The 21,097-nt window shown below is 29.2% G+C and overlaps 4 protein-coding genes and 1 pseudogene across 5 annotated transcripts, besides 4 other annotated features; 4 read left to right on the top strand and 1 right to left on the bottom strand.

Moving 5' to 3' along the window:
- Positions 1–110: 110 nt before the first annotated feature.
- Positions 111–147: a mobile genetic element.
- Positions 148–296: 149 nt separating this feature from the next.
- Positions 297–4,320, top strand: TVAGG3_1035130 (uncharacterized protein; the record flags this gene model as incomplete). Its single annotated transcript, XM_001580388.1, has 1 exon — positions 298–2,790. One exon carries the CDS (start codon positions 298–300, stop codon positions 2,788–2,790), a length of 2,493 nt encoding a protein of 830 aa, XP_001580438.1.
- Positions 4,321–4,324: 4 nt separating this feature from the next.
- On the bottom strand, positions 4,325–7,426 carry TVAGG3_1035120 (antigen BSP-related family; the record flags this gene model as incomplete). Its single annotated transcript, XM_001580389.1, has 1 exon — positions 4,325–7,426. The coding sequence occupies one exon, from the start codon at positions 7,424–7,426 to the stop codon at positions 4,325–4,327; it is 3,102 nt and encodes a 1,033-aa protein (XP_001580439.1).
- A 4,505-nt stretch (positions 7,427–11,931) lies between these two features.
- Positions 11,932–11,997: a mobile genetic element.
- A 1,161-nt stretch (positions 11,998–13,158) lies between these two features.
- Positions 13,159–13,823: a mobile genetic element.
- Positions 13,824–14,103: 280 nt separating this feature from the next.
- Positions 14,104–21,097: part of a mobile genetic element that runs on past the window's edge.
- TVAGG3_1035090 lies at positions 14,179–14,809 on the top strand (annotated as a pseudogene). Its single transcript has one exon. A coding segment is annotated over exon 1 (631 nt).
- TVAGG3_1035080 (DNA/RNA polymerases family) lies at positions 17,915–18,799 on the top strand (the record flags this gene model as incomplete). The annotated part of the gene is made up of 1 exon (XM_051255317.1): positions 17,915–18,799. The coding sequence occupies one exon, from the start codon at positions 17,915–17,917 to the stop codon at positions 18,797–18,799; it is 885 nt and encodes a 294-aa protein (XP_051080891.1).
- On the top strand, positions 18,900–20,344 carry TVAGG3_1035070 (integrase core domain containing protein family; the record flags this gene model as incomplete). Its single annotated transcript, XM_051255316.1, has 1 exon — positions 18,900–20,344. A coding segment is annotated over one exon (1,445 nt), but the record flags the coding sequence as incomplete, so codon positions are not given.

The following is a 21,097-nucleotide window of genomic DNA, read 5'->3' as shown; positions in this document are numbered from 1 at the left end:
TACTCTCAAAACTAACTTTTTCCTAATTATAATTAAATCTAGAATATTGTATTATGCTTAGTATTATTTCATTTTTCTCATTCAATTTAGAATTTACAAATGTCAAAAAATTGAGAGCTGTCACTTTTGATGAATTTCTGTTTATTACAATAAATATATTTCCTGTTTTGGTCCAAAGAATATCAATAAATGAGGGAGAAATGAATCATTTTTGAAATTCTCGTTTTTTTACATCTTGTCACCTTTTGTGTTTTTTTTTCAAAGCACTGAGAAAAATTTTTTTTTTCAATCGTCATCATGAGTTCTCCAAATGACGAGGTCTCAGATGATTTTGTTGTAGAAGATAATAAAGAAAATGAAAAGGAACCCGAGAAAAAGGAAGATGTTCAACCTACTGAAGGAGGTCCTTTGAAATTAAATTTATTATCTCATTTGGGAGCAGCCTTGGAATCAAATAATCCACCGCCGCCTGAAAATAACGAAAAGACAGAAGAAACAAATCAAGAAAACGAAAAACAAGAAAATCCTCCGGTTAAACTCGGAATCGTCGATGCCTTAAAAGAAAAATTAGGGGACGATAAAGAGACCGACATTCTTTCAGATAACGAAGATCAACAAAACGAAACACCTGAAGAAAAACAGTCGAAAGATAATATTACAAATGAAAATAAGGTCGAATCTGAAGAGAATAAGGATTTGAGCTTGTCTAGCGTAATTAAAAATGAATTATCAAATATCTCTACAGAATCTCATAATTCCGAAAATAACGAACAAAATAATTCAGACGAAAAAGAGAAAGAACCAGAAAAACCAGTCGAGGAAGTACATGAAGAACCAAAAGAAGTCGAAAATGAACAACCACAAGAGTCAAAAGACGATACTAAGGAAAATGAACCAGAAAATGAAAAGAAATCATCATCAGACTCTGATTTTGAAGATTTTGATGATGGAAAGAAAGAAGAAAATCATACAAGTGATGAAAGCAAAGAAGAGTCAGAAAAAGAGAAATCGAAATCTTCCTCTTCCTCTTCATCATCTAGTGATGAGGAAGAAAATCATAAAGAACCAGAAAAAGAACAACCAGCTCAAGAAGAAAATCCTGGCTCAGTTTTAATCACTACACAAATTAAAGACTCCGTTCAACGCGCAAGAGACTTCCAAGCAGAGGAAGAGCCAGATGATCCAGAAATAAATCAATATTCCAAGGATTTGGCGCAATCTATTCTTAAAGATACGATGTTACCTCCATTAGTCAAAGCAGAAGAGGTCAAAGACAAGGATATTGTTGTTAAAGACTCTTCCTCATCATCTGATGATGAAAAGAAGGAAGAAACTCCTAAAGCAGAAGAAAGAGATTTTGAAAATAAAAAACCAGAAGAAGAACAAGAAAAGAAAGAAGAAGAACCAATTACACATGCAAAGGACTTCATTATCGGAAAGCTTTCAGGCGGAATGAACCAAGAACAACCAAATGAAAATGAGAATGAGAATAAAGAAGAAGAGAAACAAGAAGAAAAGAAAGAAGATGAACATAAGTCATCATCATCTAGTTCATCTGATGATGAAAAGGAAAAAGAAGACGAAGAAAAAGAGAAATCAGATAAATCTGACCATGAAGAGAAGCAAAAGTCAGAAAGTGATAAGTCAAGTTCAGATGATGAGAAAGAGGACGATCAAAAAGCTAAAGGATTATCATTATCTTCAACAATTGAATATGGTAACGACGGAGACAACGGTAATGAAGATAAAGAGGACAACAATGACGATGAAGATGAAGTTATGGTAACAAGAGTCAAATCCAAACAGAAAATTCCTCGAATCCAAGAGCCAGTTCAATTATATTCTGATCAAGAGCTTCAACAAGCATTTGCAAAGCTGAAAGAGAAGAAAGTATTACCACCTATGGAGATGCGACCATCCTTAATCGATTATGGCCGTAAAATGTCCGTACAACATACCATGACAGAAGAATACGACGCTGCAGCATCAGATGATGAGGCAGTTAATGTTTTACTCAACTCTCTGAAGGATGATAAGACGAACACTAACTCAGAGATTGAAAAACAGAATATTAAAGAAAGAATCGAAGAAGTTGAGAAACAAAAGAAGATAGTTGAAGAAAAATACAAAGAGTTAATCACAAGGATGAAGGAGCAAGATAAACAGAACCTCGAGAAACTCAAACAACAGCAAGATGACGAAAGAAAGAAATTTGAAGAAAAGTGGTCGACCCCAGAAGCAGTTATTCCTTACTCCAAACCATCTTCAAAGCTTTTGCAATTGAAGAGGATGCAGAAAGCAATGGCGTTGAACCACGAATTCGCCAAAGCCAAAGCATTCAAACAACAAGCAGAAGAAATGCAGAAGGAAGAAGCTGCCGTTGGATCTAAACAAGCCGCAGAAGTAATGAAGACACAATATAAGACACTCCTTGAGCAACAGCAAAGACAACTTGAGTGTTTCAACGAAAAATGCGAAAGAAAGATAAGAGTTCAAGAAAGTTTGAGGGATGCAGAGCTTGCTTCTCTTGAGAATGCTAGAAAACAGCTCTCTCAGAGACCAACAAATAGAATGAAGAAGCCAAGAGTGACTATTCCAGATGTAACTTCAAGAGATATGAGAGCAACAACTCCTTCTGGATTAGTTTCAACAAGAACAAGGAGCCAATATGCTACATTTAAGAAGCAGCCAGAACTTAGCAAGCTGGATGTAAAGCCTCTCGATGTTCCTGCAATAATTAGACCATTGACAGCGAATTCTCCGAGAAAATCTTCTAGAACAATGATTTGATTTTTTTTATTATATTTGATTTTTTTATTATGATTATAAAATTGATTCTTTTATTTGATTCAAATCTTTTTCATTACTTCTTATTTGAATTTGTGAGATATTTGGTGCATCTATCTTGCTATTCGAAGAGTTTTAAAGGATACTGCTTTTCAGCATGCACCTACATTGACTTGATCGCATAGAGAATATAATAACAAGGAATAAACGCAATGCTGTATCATAGGAAAAAGAAATTTTAGAGCAAATTTCCTTTGAATCTCAAGTTGAAAGATATCATTAGAAAAGTCATAGTGATCTTGAAGTATGAATATTAATGATTCTATTTCATGAAAGGATAATTCAAAAGTGACATAAAAGTTTTTCACATCATTGATCGGGCGTCACTGAACAAAAATAGTTATTTCAGTAACATCTTCCAAAAAATATTATATTTCCAAGTTAGACAAGGCATATCACGCGCTAATGTTCTATTTCTCGAAATTTTATTTTTAACACTTTTCTTTTTCTCTATTGGTATAAGTTTCCCAGGTATAAATATGTCAATTTTATCCAATACTGATATATTTTCTTTAAAAAATGATATTTTTACATCTGAAAACTGCGATTCATGCACTTTTCAAATAAACAACAACGGATTTATCCCAGACAGCAGCGAAAAAGATGTTATTCTCACTTCAGCATTTAATAAATTAACAAATTTACCAACCTTCATTCGAACTCTTCGCCATACAGGATGCAGAGCACGCGTTGTTGTCATTTGCAACAACATAATATTTCAATCATACTCAAAAAGATACTTTTCGTACATGAAAAAATGCGGAATTCAATTCATCAATGTTGGTCCAATAAATCCACCAAATTCTTTAGGTGTTTACTATTTTAGGCATAGATTATTTTACGATTTTCTTGTTACAAATAGAAAAAATATAAGTCGAGTTATTGTTATTGATTTATTCGATGCTGCCTTTCAGCGAGATCCATTTACAACATACTTTAAAAACAATAAAGTATATTTTAACTCAGAAATCGTGACAATAGAAAAAAATTTTATTTTCAACAGAATAATTCGAGAATCAATTCCTATAGTCAAACAAATGCTACCACATCTCTCAGACAAAATAAAGTCACATCAATCGATGCTACAATTTCCCCTCATTAACGGGGGTTTTCAATCGGGCGGAATCGAATAAATGATACAATTATATAGAGTGATGAAAGATATAGGCTACTTATCGAATTACACTGCATACGGAGATGATCAAGCATTTTTGAACATATTTGTCTATTCAAAAATCTTCGATCCACTTTTTAACTATTCTTTGGATGAGAATTCTATTGGATCATCCATAATTGCATACGGTATTGCTCATAATCAAGCATTTGAAACAGAAACTTTTGGAAATTATGAGTTCCAGCTATTCTTCATCAATATGACAGATTTAATAATATCATCCTATCTATCGATAATTTCTGTCCAAACACTCCATATCTGAAAGATAATATGTGATTTTAATTGTAAACATTAATGTTTTTATTAATTTTCTTTTATATACGAAACAAATATGATAATTAGAGCGATTAAAATAACTGTAAGTATGAATAATAAAGCAAATAGATATTGAATTAAATTTGAATGGATATCAAAAGATATTTTGGAATCTAACTTCTTTTGGTTAATTGGAAAATAATATCTGTACTCCCATTCTTTTTGTTGCTCGATAAATACACTAACTGCGTCATTGATATATATATCATCAGCGTATTTAACTCCCTTTGGATAATTTCCGTCTTCAGCTTCAAAAACGATTTCTTTTTGGGATTGATCAATACTATCATTGCAAACACCATCTTTATTAAGCTCCGTATTCTCAATGACATCAACACCATTTTGACGCAATTCAAATAGTTTTTCTGATTCGGAACAAAAATAACTCAAATGTGTCTGAAGATCCTGAGAGATATCAGCGTTGTCATCACTGAATCTGTGTGGACCTTTATAAGATTTTGGAATAATTAATACTGAAACTCCTTTTTTGATGACTATTCCATCAGAAGTTACAAGCCTTTCTGAATAAAGCGTGCGAGGATCTATATATTCAATTTTGTCTGGAATTCGATATGCTCCGGTTATCGTTCCATAAGTGAATAATAATATTCCAGAATCTTTCTCAAAAAATGAATTATTGATCGCATCAAATATTGGATGTCCACCTTCTTCAAATTCAAATTCGATGTCAAATGAGCATACGAATGCATGTGAACTAATTGAAACAATATTATTTGGGATTTTGATTCTTCCTAATGATGTGTTGAAGAAAGTAAGAATATTAATCTCTGTTATCTTGCCATTGAATACAAATTTAGTCAAACGACGACAATTTGAAAATGCGTATTTCTTAATTAAAACCAAATCATTTGGACATGTGAACTCTTCTATCATTGATCCGTTAAAAGCATTTTCGTTAATAGTTTGCAAGTTGTTTGCTGTTATTAATTGTAAACCTGAATTCCAGAAACTGAATGCTCCAATCTCGGTGATCACTTGAGAATTAAATGTGCTTAATTTAGGACAAAAGGAGAATGAATATTCATCAATTGAATTGACATTTTCGAAAGAAGGGAAACTAGATAATGAATAACAGCAACAGAAACAATATTTGCCGATGGAGAGGAGATTTGCTCCTCCATTAAAGTTAATTTTTTCCAATTTATAACAATGAGAAAATGTATCATCTCCCAGTTTTGTTATTAAACCCTCAAATGTTACTTCTTTTAACTCATGACAAAATGCAAAAATACCATCAACAACTGTTATTCGACTTGGAATTGTCAATGAAGTTAACGAACTACAGGCAAAAGCAAATGGCTGTATTTCATTAACGCTTTCTGGAATTGTAAAGGAATTGGAACCATGCTTTAGAAACGCAAATATCTTAGTTTTACCATTGTTATAAAGAATACCATCTTCATATATAAAATAATTGCTATCATCACAATGAATTTCATTAATTGTTGAATTGGGGAAATATTTGAGAGAGAAAGAATTGAGATAATTTCTAAAAGTAATTTTTGTTATTTTTGTATTCCAGAAAGGAGTAACATAAGCAGAAAAATGTTCATCTGGATAATCATATTGACTGGGAGCTATTATGTTAAAGTTTACGTTTTCATTTATGTTATATTTACCAAAATTAATAGGATAATAATAGTTTATTTGAAATTTATTACCTATTATTAATTCGTTTATTTTACTATTTTCAAATGCATAATAACCAATGAAATCTATTTCACGCTCTAATTTTAGTTCAGTAAGACTTACACAGTCTTTAAACATATAACTCTCTCCTAGATCTCCAACACTTGTAAGATCAACACTTTGCAAATTTTTGCAGCCTATAAAAGAAAAGCCAAAATGTATTGAATCCATATCAAAATCAGCGGAAAAATACCAACTAGTAAATTTTATCGTAGTGAGTCCACTATAAGCAAAACAAAACTCACTGACTTCTGGGAGTCCTGGTGCGTATGTTTGAAAAACATCACTATTATATTCTTTTATTTGATGGAATTTCCAGCAATACTTAAATACTTGATTTCCTAGGATAACTTTATGATCTCTATCTCGTGGTTCTAGTAAGCCTCCAATTTCCTCCAAATTGATGCAATTAAAAAAGCAATAATCCCAGAATACATTTATTAATGGAAGGTCTATGCGTCTTAAAGATGTGCATGATGCAAAAGCATATTCCTCTAAAACATTAATGATATTAGAACCTTCAATGGTTACTAAGCAGGGATTATTTGGAAAAAGATTATGGTCATTTTGGCCATTGATAATGATACTTTTGAGTTTTGGTTGATTTTTAACACTTAAATATTCACGATGTGTATCTGTGAGGATTATTGTTTCTAAATTTGGGCAAGGGTTTTTGATTTGAATATTTCCAGTAACTGTCAAATTAACAATTGATCTCATATAAAAATCATCTGTAACTAGATCAAACTGCAAAGATGTAATTGAGGTAAGGTCCAATTTGTCTGTAAAGCGTGTACCTGGTATTAAATCAAAACCTTCAAGTTTCGTTAATTTTGAACAATTATAGAATTGGTAACCCAAACTATGTAGATTGGGAACATTCACTTCTGTGAGACCAGATTCGGAAAAAGCAAAATCACCAATGAACTGTGCGGAAGTTAAATCAATGTTTTCAAGTTTTGAACACTTGTAAAAAGCACACTCGCCTATTGATATTATAGATTCTGTATTTATTGATATCAAACTAGTATTTGCAAAACAATAAAATCCAATTTCTTTGACATGAGTACCTAAAACGATCGTGTTTAAGTTAAGAAGATTTGAAAAGCAATAATTCGGAATTTTAGTAATGTTTTTTGCATTAAATTCAAATTTTGGAATTAAATCAAAAACGTCGAGTCTGTAGAGTTTGGAAATTTCTTCACCTTTAATTATCATTCTCTGAACAGAATGATTTTGAATATACGGAAGAAGAACGTCTTGGAGTAAATCTTGTTGTTTTGTGATTTCTAATGATTGATCGCTTTCCTTATATACAGGATCTAATGAGATCTTTATGCATAGATCTAATAATGAGTAAAAACAAAATTTATGAAGCATATGTTGTTATTAAGAAATTGAATGTATAAAACGGCTTAATGTTTTGTTCAAGAAAATCGCATCTATTGCTTGATTGAGACATAAATTTAAAATAAAAATTAGCATATTTTGTATATTATTGAGAGCTTTACAAAATTTGCGAAGCAAATTTTGTTTCGCTCTCAATAATGAACAAGATATCCAAATTATGGACAAAATTGAAAACCGTTTCACTCATTCAATTTTGTCCATAATTTGTTATATTATGAGAAAAATTGAATGGATTGAAACAGTTTTCAATTTGGCTCATAATATGAAATTCATGATTCAGATTGTGAGCGGCGCAAAATTTGCAAGGCAAATTTTGCGCCGCTCACAATCTGATATCATAAATTCGATATTAAAAAACTTGACAATTTTTCAATGAGCTATCTCAAAAATGGATTAGTATTCAATTTGAATGAGTTTAAGATATGCATCACATTCCGGAAATAGAACTGATTGCTTTAGAGATCTCTTTAGTAATGCCAAATATGAAGCAATTTGAACAAATCATAATACTGATATATTTTATTATTAATTTATCATCATTTTATAGCATTATGGATGTTTTTGTGATATATACATGAAAGAATTTCAATGCGCTCTCAAAAATAATAATTCTGAAATTTGAATTATCCCAAAATATCATGTATCGATAAACTTTTTCGTAATATTAAAAGATAATTATGTGAGATCTCGTAGTGAAATTTTTACATATATTTTTTAAATATAATTTTTGTTTGTTTTTACAATTTAGTTATCTTTCTATATTTATTCAACAACATATACAACTCTATAATGTTTTTCATTTTTTAATTTTTGTTTATGTTCTGAATTTTTTTTAAATTATAAATTCATTCATAAATATTATTGTTTATGTTCTGAACTTTTTTTTTTAAAAAAATCATTCTTAACATTTGAATACAAACGTTTTTTTAAAAAGTGTTTATATTCAAATGTTAAGAATTGAAATTTAAGTTCATAGATTTTTATCGGATTTCTCTGTTCCGATGCTTAAGCAAACTTTATTCTGTAGCCTTATATACAAAGCTGTTCGATTTAACAATGAAAACCCAGAACTTAAAACGTTAACAATTACTCAACAAACTGATTTTAGTAGTGATACGCTTAATTTAATAATTAGTGAAAATTACAACAAAATAATAATTGATTCAGCATCTGTTTCAATCCCCAATTTTGAAGGATTTCATTACATTTCAGAATTAGAAATTAAAGTTACAGCTTCATCATCTATACCAAGATCTGCCTTTCGATTGAATGGGAAAATTAAAAAAGTTTCTCTTACATCTAACATTAAAGTAATTGGTGAATGTGCTTTTGCTAATTCAACTTTACAAACAATCAACTTAGAGAATGTGGACACTATTTATAAAAATGCTTTTGAAGGCTGTGCTCATTTAACCAATGTCAAGTTAGACAAGCAAAACAAAAATTATATTTTCAAGATCAGGTATCAAAGAATTAAATATTAAAATGAATGTTCCAAAATATTTATGTTATTATTGTTCCCAATTAACTTCGATTAAAATAAGTAATTTAGATTCCATTGGAGAATATGCCTTTGCATTTTGCTCAAATATAGTATCAATTAATTTTAATTTTAAATCAAATTCTCAAATACAGTTCAGATTTTTTTCATTTTACTACTGTGGTTCATTTGACATTGAAATATCGACAATAGGTGTTACTTTTGAATCGTATTCTTTTGCATATTCTAAAATAAAGTCATTAACAATAGTCACAACTACAAATGGTATCTCATTCGGTTCTAATTGCTTTTATAGGTGCTCATCTTTAACTCGTGTTTCAGCAGAATCTGAAACACCCATAGAAACAACATATAATGGACTGTTTTTCACAGAATGTATGAAATTAACTGAAGTTTTAATAACAAACTTAGAAGTTGTTCAACCAAAGTCATTTAAAAACTGTATTTCTCTTAGAACGGTGAACATACCTCAAGCAAATACATTCAAAGAATATGCATTTTTCAATTGTAAAGAGTTGGAAGAGATCACTATAAATCAAGCTGATCTAATACTTGATAAGTACTGTTTTTCTCGGTGTTCCAAATTAAAGACATTTCCAATTGATAGGATAAAAACAATTTCTGAAGGAGCATTCTGTCTTTGCTCATCACTTACTGTTGGAAATGATATTGTATTAACAGGTAAACAATCAACATTTTCAGGATGTAATTCATTAATTGATATCAAATTTAAAATCCAAGCGGATTCTTATAAACAAGATGCTTCAATTTTCGAAGACTGTATTGGCTTAACAACAGTTACATTTGTTAGTGGTGGAAAATCTGTTGTTTCACCATTTATGTTCAAAGGATGCACATCACTAACCACAGTTAACTTTGATGATTCAATCACAAGTATTTATGATTATGCATTTGAAAATACTTTGCTGACAAATCTTGATCTGAAAAATGTTTATTACATATCAAAAAAAGCTTTTCTGAACAGCAAAATCGAGACATTAACATTCAACAAACAAATGACAATTGATAAAACAGCATTCCTTGGGTGCACAAATCTGAAGTTGATTAAACTTCAGAATGACGCAAATATATATAATAAAGATATCTTTAAGGACAGTCCAAATGTTCGAATCATCTCCTCTGATAGCTCATTACCCCCTACCGGTGATACACTCATCGAATTTACAAATGAAGATACAGCCTATAACATTCCATCATCAATTAAAAAGATAGAAAAATATGCATTCAAGAGTTCAAAGGTTAAAACAATAACATGCGATCACAAAATCGACTTTGAGTGGGGATTTGCAGAAGCGAAAACATTAGAAGAAGTCGTATTCACTACAAAAGAAATCATTGAAATTGCTTCTTTTGCATTTTGTAATTGTACTAATCTCAAAAAGGTTTTACTTGAACCTGAAACATATATCATAGGAGATTATGCCTTTTACAATTGCCAAAGCCTTTCAGAAATCAATTTGTCAAAATTTAATTCTTTTGGAGCTTCTTCATTTGAGAACTGCTTCTCGTTAAAATCAATTAGATTCATGGATCTAAAAGAAGGGAAAAATGTTTTTATCTATGACCGGGCTTTTTATAATTGCAACAAACTTATCAAAGTTAGGTTTCCAGACTATGGCGTTCAAATAAATCAGTATTGTTTTGCATACACAGGAATTATTGCAATTGAGAAAATAATATTAGATTTTGATAAAGGTATTGGAGCATTTTCTCATGCTTATGATTTAGTATATATTAAAATTTCATTTGATCTAACAACATATAGTCGAAGTATTCCTAAATACGCATTTGAGTATACATCACTGCTTTCATTTGATATTCCCTATTTTCAAAAAATAGAAGCATATGCTTTTTCACATATAAATAAATCCACATACTTTGTATTTACATACGATTTTTATTACGATTTTATAGACCCTACTGCGTTTTATGGATCATTTAATATCAAATTTGATCAGAAGTGCCGTGATGGAGTAATATTATCAATCATTACTATTGGGGAGCATGAGATAGCTTATGATTCAATTCTTATTCTGACATATGGAAAAATGCCTTCAACTTATGTTATTCCAAGTTTTATTACAGTAGTATTACCAAATGCAATTCAATCATGTCCAATTTATTCTGAAGATGGAAAGATTCTTGATTATGGAGTAACAACATTAGTCATTCCTCATAACATTGAATTTGTTACCTATAATTATTATCAACCATGGCGGGAATCTTCTTCTACTAACTTTCCCATATATGATACTTTACCTTTATATCTTCAAAATATTTGCTTCGGAGGATATTACCAGTCTTCTAATTTTGATTCACCTTTATTGAAGAATATTTATGTGACTAATAATTTCACTAGTTCATTTTGGTTTAAACGTGAAAAGTTTATTCCAGTTATTAAGGGCGAATGCGATTCATCAACATCATTTGAAGATTATGCAAAAGGCGACTATTATGCACCAACAAAGAAAAGTACAGAATACGGGCAGTTAACTCCATCAAAGAAAATTGACAGAGTTTGTATATTTGAAGTTCCTATACCGGACATACCATCTTTTCTATTCAGTGATGACGATGAAATAACAGAGAATCCTCAACCCAGTGATAACGATGAAAATACTAATACTACTACTACTACTACAACAACAACTAATGCATTCCCATTTGAAATCGGTGAACCTAATGAATCATCTAGTCTTTCGTTATTGATTATCATATTGATTGCTGTCGCAATCGTTGAAGTTATTCTTATACTTTCTCTTATCATATTGATTGTCATCAAGCAAAAAGAATCAGAAGATTCAGAATCCACATTTGAATTTAACCAAGAACAAATCGATACTCTCTTATCGGGAACTACTTCAGTCACAATTACTACCGCTCTATTTAATACTCAAATTTCAGATGATTCTTTCGCTAAAGACTTTGAAGATGATGAAGAGACTTATCTTTTGGCATCAGGATTGATCGGGAAATTGGGATCAACTCATTCAATTTTATCCCGATTAATCGGGATAGATTTCAATACTTTACGGATCGGAATGATTTTAGGTGAAATGAAAATTTAAAAAATTCATATCTTTCTTTATATTTGTTTCTAAGGGTATTCATTTATATAGCATTGAAGTATATATTATTAGCTATCATTACATATCGGTCAAGTTTGATTTGGACTTAGGATGTGTAATGCGAATGCAAATTATTATTTTAATTTATAATTAAAATAGCCCAACTTGTAGTATAGTCTCTAGCAATGTACCTGTCACACTATGGTAGGCTTTAAACGTGATTTTAAAGAACAAGCCAAATAATCAGATTTTAAATAATGAGAATTTAATGTAGTGAACACTTATTTAAGTTCGTGAATGAATCTATATCCTTTAGTAAAATACAATTGAATAGGTTTACACTCAAAATATATGAGTTTTTATCTTCTAGATATTTTATCGATTTCAAAATTAAAGTCAAAATCGATGTTATAGTGTTTATAATAATTGGGATTTGTCTGATTGCATTATGACATTATTAGAATGTTTGAAAACGATTTCTTAAATTTCAAAATAATCATATGTATCAAAAATTTAACATGTGGTAAGATTGTTATATGATTATTTTTTCGGCTAATGATATGTAAACTAGTAACAGCATGTAGAATGAATAAGAATAAAAAGAAAATGAGAAATTATTTAGTAAAAATTGAATAAGAAAAAATTGAGAAGTATTCAAAAAAATAATGAATTATAAAATATTGGTTTTATATAGTATATTAATATTTCACAATTTTATTTTTGAATGTGTTTGAAATGAATTGAGAAGATTTTATATGAAAATGTATTTATGAAAATTGCAGAATGAGATTATTATAAAGAGTTAACAATAGGTAATATTAAAAAGATGGTGAAAGATGAAATAAGATATTAGATGAAGAAGAAAATAATAAAGAAATAAAAAAGATAAAGATTAAAAAAATAAATTTATGATAAAAAGAAAGTGGTGGTTAAATGTAATGTACTGTGAAGTTGCGTTTAGAAATATTGAGAAAGGTGAAAGATAAAAGAATATGAAATTAATTGAAAATAAAATAGTAAAATTAAGTAGGGAAGGCATTGTTTGCTTTAATATTATATGTAAAAGAGATATTGATATAAGGTAGAGATATAATTTAAAGTTTTGAATCAGAATGTCTTATTGAAAAACAGATTTGTCTGATCACAAGCACTTAAGACTTTTATAACAATAGAAATGTGTTTATGATATTGAAATAGTCAAATTACAATTTTTTTTTCTAAGATGTCTTATTGAAAAACAGATTTGTCTGATCACAAGCACTTAAGACTTTTATAACAATAGAAATGTGTTTATGATATTGAAATAGTCAAATTACAATTTTTTTTCTAAGATGTCTTATTGAAAAACAGATTTGTCTGATCACAAGCACTTAAGACTTTTATAACAATAGAAATGTGTTTATGATATTGAAATAGTCAAATTACAATTTTTTTTCTAAGATGTCTTATTGAAAAACAGATTTGTCTGATCACAAGCACTTAAGACTTTTATAACAATAGAAATGTGTTTATGATATTGAAATAGTCAAATTACAATTTTTTTTTCTAAGATGTCTTATTGAAAAACAGATTTGTCTGATCACAAGCACTTAAGACTTTTATAACAATAGAAATGTGTTTATGATATTGAAATAGTCAAATTACAATTTTTTTTCTAAGATGTCTTATTGAAAAACAGATTTGTCTGATCACAAGCACTTAAGACTTTTATAACAATAGAAATGTGTTTATGATATTGAAATAGTCAAATTACAATTTTTTTTTCTAAGATGTCTTAGTAGTATATGTTGACGGGCTTTGTGACTTTTTTTGTAAACGTAAGAATTCATACAATATTGAACGATTTTGTATCATTATTTTTAACATATGAAGTAAAAAATGTAAGATTCTTACAGTTTTTATTCTTACGTTTTTGAATAAATCAAGATTTAAAAATTTTCAGAATCGTAAGAATTCATACAATATTGAACGATTTTGTATCATTATTTTTAACATATGAAGTAAAAAAAATGTATGATTCTTACGGTTTTTATTCTTACGTTTTTGAATAAATCAAGATTTAAAAAATTGACTTCTTACGTAAAATTAAAACTAAGTTAAATTTATTTTTTTTATTTTTTATTTAATGATAAATGAGTATAACAACTAATTCATTGAAATCTTTAAAGTTCACTAATTCAGAATTAGAAAATATTTTAGAAAATTTTGGAGACGGTTCTTATCCAACATATATGCAGAATGTGAAAGAGTTTTCCAGATTGTTGAATGAATTTAAATATAACGGACCAATTACTAAAAAGGCTATAATGAGATATTTATATCCCAAAAAAGTTGAAAAACAGGAGAATATTCCTCTTTATGGTCCAGAGGACCTGGGCTCAGAGAGCCTTGAAACACCCCTGAATATTTTGAAGAAAAAATTAAACAAGATGAATATTATAACGATGAGATTGAGAAATTGGAACAATTAAGAAATGAAATAGATGAAAAAATTAAGGAATTGAGAAATGCTGAGAATGAAGTAGAGGGTTTAATGAATATCCCAGCTTCAGAATCAGAAGTTCAAAAATCACATGAGGAAAGATATAAAAATTACTTTTTGGAATCTACTAAAATTTATTAGATGGTGATATTGACGAAACACTTTCAGAAGAAGGCACAAAATTTATTCATAAACATAAGTTACAATTTATTGACGATGGAGATTATCCATGTATATTACTTTCACCTCCTCTTGATTCTGAAAATTCAAAAAAGCACTGAAAAATGTAACATATGCAACAAATACGATTAAGAAAGAAGACCATGATATTTACACAAATTATTATTTAAATAAATGTACAGGTGTTGATAAAGTTTTTGATTTGTTAGATAAAATATCAAAAGAAACAATTGGAACCTATAAAATTTTATGTGATTGTGGTTTCATTATTGAAGATACCAATAATGTTTCATATGAAAGAACAGCACCGAAGGAAGACGAAGTGGAAAGGTCTATACCATTCGTTATTAAGAACATAAAAGATATGAAAACTTATAAACATTATATTTATTCATTTATTTCAGAAAAAATGGAAGCAACCCATAAAACATCAATCTCATCATTTTATAGCTATTCATACATTCCTTTTCAAAGTTGTGAAATTAAATAAGACAGGAATTAGATTTAATGTATCAGGGTACGCATTCTTGAGTAAATTAAAATGTATTCGTCACGTCGCAGATGATAAAAATTTATGTGTTCTTAATTCATTTTATGGCTTTAAAAAATAAACTTTATTTTTATTTATTTTAATTTTTTATTCTTACATAAATGAACAAAAAGGAACAGCTAAAATGAATGATAATCAAATTAAGCAGAAGGTAGAAGGTTATTTAAACGCTTCTATAACATTCCTGATGGTGCTAATCCTAAAACTCGTAGAAGCTATTTAAATGAAGCAATAGATGCATATGAAGGGTTTGACATTTCATCAGAAAGTGAGAGATTAGCGAGAATGTTAAATGTTAATATTGATTTCTATTATTGTGATCCTCAACCAGAAGACGTGGACATAAATAAGGTAGACTTTCCATTAGTGGAATCAATAATGATAGATCCAGAATTTGAAACAGTAAATATTTTATTAACACAGAGTCCATGTGGAAAACTTCACGCTGACAGAATAACAGACGTTGAAGCACTCACAGGATATAAAGTTTGCCCCTTTTGCAAAGAAGAAGTTTATTCTATCCGTGATGATCCAGAAAGGAAAAACCAAAGAAGATTTTTAAAACATTGTGAGAAATGTAAAGAAAATAATGGAAGATTAATTCAAGACGTTCAGTTGCAAAAGACACAGCAACCATATGCACCACATATTACGAAACAGAAGATATATCAGTGGTTATTAGCTCACAATTTGCAGAAATATTATAAACCGACAAGATATTATATTACTTTTGACTTCGAAACATTAGAGACTAAAGAAGAATTACAACTTTCTGAGTGTGCAACTTTGAATGCTTACTTAAAACCATTCATGGTATCATCAACGGTTAAATTAAACGATAAAACATATACGAGGAATTTTTGCTTAACTTCGAGTGATTCTTTTATTTCTGATTGGATTGAGTTTTTATTTTCAACCTGTTCATTAGTTGCTAAATCAAATATTGAACAATATGAAGAATTAATGAATACATTAAATGAGAAACAAAAGGAAGCAATGAAAGAGCTTTTAGATGAAGAATTTAATAAAGTGAATATCATTGGTTTTAATTCAGGAAAGTTTGATTTAAATTTAATTCTTCGTGATTTAAATACTGCAAAATGGAAGATAAAATCAATGCTGGGTTCTTCTTCACAATTTAAGCAAATCATTGTAAAGAAAACAAACTGTCCATATGAATTAAGATTTATTGACATCAGAAATTATATAGCGGGTGGAACATTAGACCAATTCACGTCAAATTTCGGAAACAATAAAATCACGTGTTAAATCCTTTTTCCCTTATCAATTCATCACATGGGAGAATTACGAAGATGAATTATATAAAAAGGAACCATTCACTCAAGATTCATTTTATTCAGCATTAACACAAGAAACAATATCCGATTCAGATTATCAAATATATCTCAATGATGCTAAAAACTTTAAGAATAGATTAGAATAATTTTATTTCATTATTGCAATAAAGACGTTGAAATTATGATTGACCCAATTGATAAAATTATTGAAGAAACATTTGTTTATAAAATTGACATGCTTCATAATCTTTCTTTATCATCGAATGCATCAATGATTCGTTACGCGTTAGCATATAAGAACTTCAATCCTAACGAAACATATCCAGAAGAAGAAAATGTGGAATCAAGTTTTGAATTAACGAAAAAGTATTGGAAATATAAAATTGAATCATATAAGAAACAAGATGAAAAAGCAGAAAGGGATACTAAAAACAATGTTTCAATGGATGACTATCAATACTATCACGATTTAATCCTTTCATCTAAATGCAAAATGTGTGGTAAAGCGTTTACATATGCAAATAAACCAACATTGGATAGAATAGATAATGAAAAACCACATACCAAAGAAAATTGTCAGTTAATGTGTTGTTATTGCAATGTCGTAAAATCAAATAAAGATGAAATGTTCAACGTTTAAGAATCAATTTAAGAAATTATGCATTAAAAAATAATTTACCAATGACTTTAGATTCAGTTGAAGCTTATCACATTCTCCGTAATGGAATTACTGGTGGTCTATCAAATGTTCAACATAGAGTAAATCTTAAAGGAATCACGCACATTAATAAACTTTCATATAGTCCAGAAACTAAAACTGTATCAAATGAGGACACCACCAACATTATGACTCATTTCGTTGGTGTTGACTTTAATTCATTATATCCTTCATCATTTTCATCTAATCCTCATGATTTCATTCAATATACTGACCATAAAATGTATATGCCGGGAAGATTGAATGGTGTTATCATTTGTGATACAGCAACAAAGAAAGCAAAAGCACTGGGAATAATTAAGAAGAAAAATACTTTATTCGTGGCTGAAGTAAAGGGTCATTGATGAAAAATACATTAATGATTACATAAATTTTTACCGATAATAAGAAACTTAGATATTATCACAGATGAAAAAACAATTGGCAGTTTTATGTATAATTACATGAAATCAAACAATTACCAGTTGACCAGAAACAGAGAAAATTAACTCAGTTAGCATCAACACACAACCAATATCAACCATTTTCTTCTTATTATCTTTGGTATCTAATAGACAGATTTCATTTTATCATTGATGACATTCAATCAATTTTAACATTTACGAAAAACACTTGTTTTAATGAATTTGCGAACAAATTTATGAACGAAAGACAAAAGGCTGAATTAGAAGGAAATAAAGGAAAAAGTTTATTTTGCAAGATTTCACTTAATGGATCATATGGTTACGATGCAATGAATACACAAAATTACGCAAAGACTAAAATAATGAATGCACAGAAGGCACGCGTTGCATGTATGTCAAATAAGTTTAAAAACATAAGAGAAATAGGTGAAGATACATATCAACTGATGCTCAAAGATAGATTTTATAGATGTGATACATGTTTACAAGAGGCATTCTTCACTTTAGATAATGCTAAATACTGGTATTTGGTTTTCATTTATGATTTTATGTATAAATGCATGGATGTTAATCGTTTTCATTTCATTGAAGGTGATACTGATTCATCTTATTGGGCAATCGCTGGCGACCCAAATCTTCCTAACACTCAAGCATTTCAAGCGATTGTAACCGATAAACAATTTTATGATAAAAACATTTTCAAATTCGCACCTTTTGATTTCTTCTGTTTTGATGAGAAATTTAAACCTAAATTAAAGAATAAAGCTGAAGAAAAAGCACATGAGAAGAAGTTATTGGGTTTAGCAATTGAGAAACAAGGCGATCACATGGTTGCTTTATGTCCTAAGTGTTATACATCATTCAATGGTTCAATTGATGGAAGTGATTTTAAAAAGATTGCACAAAAAATGAAAGGTGTTAGTTTACGACAAAATAAACAATTAACACCCAAAAATTATTTGGATATAATAAATGATAAATTGATATTTGATGGTCAGAATATTAATTTACAACTTAAAAATGGGTCAATGACTCGCTTAACAATTGGTAAGACTGCATTAACAGGAGCACACACTAAGGCTGTATGTTGTGAAAATGGATGTTGTATGCCATTTATTTAATAAAATACCACAGAAGAGACAAAAGGAACCGTTAATGATGGTTTTGATTCTTGATCAAAGAGGTGGGTACCCTTAAAACATTGATTTTATTTTTATATAAATGGATAACACAGATTTAAAAATTTTAATTGTTGATTTAGTACTTAATCAAAATTTTCTTAATTATTATGATTTAAAAGCATATCTCCAAAAATATGATAACAATATAACGGGTGATGATATGGAATATTATTATCCATATTATAAAAATGAAATTTTGAAATATCATAATAAAATAATTTCTGAAATTAAAGACAAAATTAAAAATAATGAATATTCAAAGGGAAAAACTAAATCACAACTTAAACAGTTGAAAGATTTCAAAAATAAAGTATTAACAGAAGAAGATATTGATGAATTATATAAATTATATAATCCTGAGCCACAAAAACCAAAGCCAAAGGAACAAAACACCCAGGTACTTCAGACCATAAATGATGCACAAGCTTTAATTTATGATTCATTAGTTAAACCATATTCAGCCCGACTTTTAAATGAAGATCAACTTTTGGAATTCATCCTTCAACATAAACTCGAAGCGGGAAAGTATATCAAACCTTTATATACAGCATATTTAAAACAAATGAATAGAATACATCCAGAATTAATGAAGGAAGGAATGAAATCCAAAATCAAAGCAGATAAAATTAAACCACTTGCAACACCAAAACCTCCAACGACAGTACCTCCTCCTCCTTCAGTTAATCCTTCATCATTCACTTTATTATATCCATTTCAAACATTAAAGAAACAAAAAGATTTTAAAAAGGGTTTCAAGATATTAAATAAACCAATTGACCCGAAAATTCAACCGTTAAAGGAAAAATTTAGTCGCCCTTCATTTGCTCCATATCCATATTCATACGAAATAGATCATTTAGAATATTCAAAAGGAAACGTTACTTATTTATTTGCCATTAACATTAACACTAGATATTTATATTGCATTCCAGTGAAAGGGAAAACAGAACAGGAAACAAGAAGAGCTATACAATACTTACTAGATCATGAAAGAGTAGATAATATCAGGGGTGATGGTGATAAAGGATTTCAGGCAGCTATAACTCATTATTTCCCACAAATTAATTTTTTCTTTTCATCCTCTCCATATACGTTTCATAATAAAATAGTTGATGCGGTAATGAGAACTCTTAGAGATGCGTTAGGGGTTAACGGTCAGATATACTGGGATGGAAATCATGACTCCATCATACAACAGTTAGTATATTATTACAATAATACATGGCATAGAACTATAAACATGAAACCAGTGGAAATGAAAAATGATATTTCAAAAGAATGGGAATATATTAGAAAGCAAATGGAAAGGTTGAATGATGTTAAACGTGAACAAATTAATTCGGGGCTTATGAATTTTAAACAAGGGGATAAAGTTTTGATTCATCTCGATTATGGAAAAACTGATAAATCAATGACAAAAAGAAGACGAAGATTTGACACAATAGCTGAATTTGTTAGATATATTAACGGCAATGCATTAGTTGAAGTTGACAAGAAATTAATAGAAATTCCGATTTATTTTATTACTCCGTTATATTTAAATAATATTTAATTTTTTTTATTTCGTAAGAAATGAGTGACAACAAAGCAGTCAAGAGTCCAGACGATGAATATAAAAAGAAACTAAACAGAATTAAATCAAAAATATGCTATTACAAAAAGAAGCCACAATGCAGTGAGGTTGAAAACGATAAAGAAATAATCGAAAAATTAGAAACTTATCGTTCAATCATTAAACTGAGTGAAGCAAAAATAAAAGAATTTAATAGAATAAATAAATTGATTGGAAGAGATGAATTTAATAAAGATGAATTTTTAAACTCAATCCAAATTTAATTTTTATTCCTCTTTGACAACATCTCTCTTTCCATCATTACTGCATAACCGCATTTTCTCAATTTTAGTGGTTTGTTATTTTTAACATGTTCTTGCATCATTTTTATCATTTCCTCCCTTGTTATGATTCGTGGTAAATTTTGAGCTTGTGGGGTATTCATTTATGATAAAAATAAAAATTTAAATTATGCCGTTCTAAAGTTTGTGACAACATGACATTTTGACAACATCATGGGTTATTCAATAATTAATTATTTTTGAAGAACTGAAGGGGTCACCAGGTCACCAGGTCACCAGGTCATTTCACTTCTCTGAAAAAATGAGACAACATGACATTTAGACAACACAGCAGGGGAAGGCAGTTATGAATTATTTTTGAAGAACTGAAGGGGTCACCAGGTC

This window comes from Trichomonas vaginalis, chromosome I (genome assembly GCF_026262505.1).
Source record: "Trichomonas vaginalis G3 chromosome I, whole genome shotgun sequence".
Taxonomy (NCBI): domain Eukaryota; phylum Parabasalia; order Trichomonadida; family Trichomonadidae; genus Trichomonas; species Trichomonas vaginalis.
Note: the sequence above shows the minus strand (reverse complement) of the source record. Positions and strands in the feature narration are given on the sequence as shown.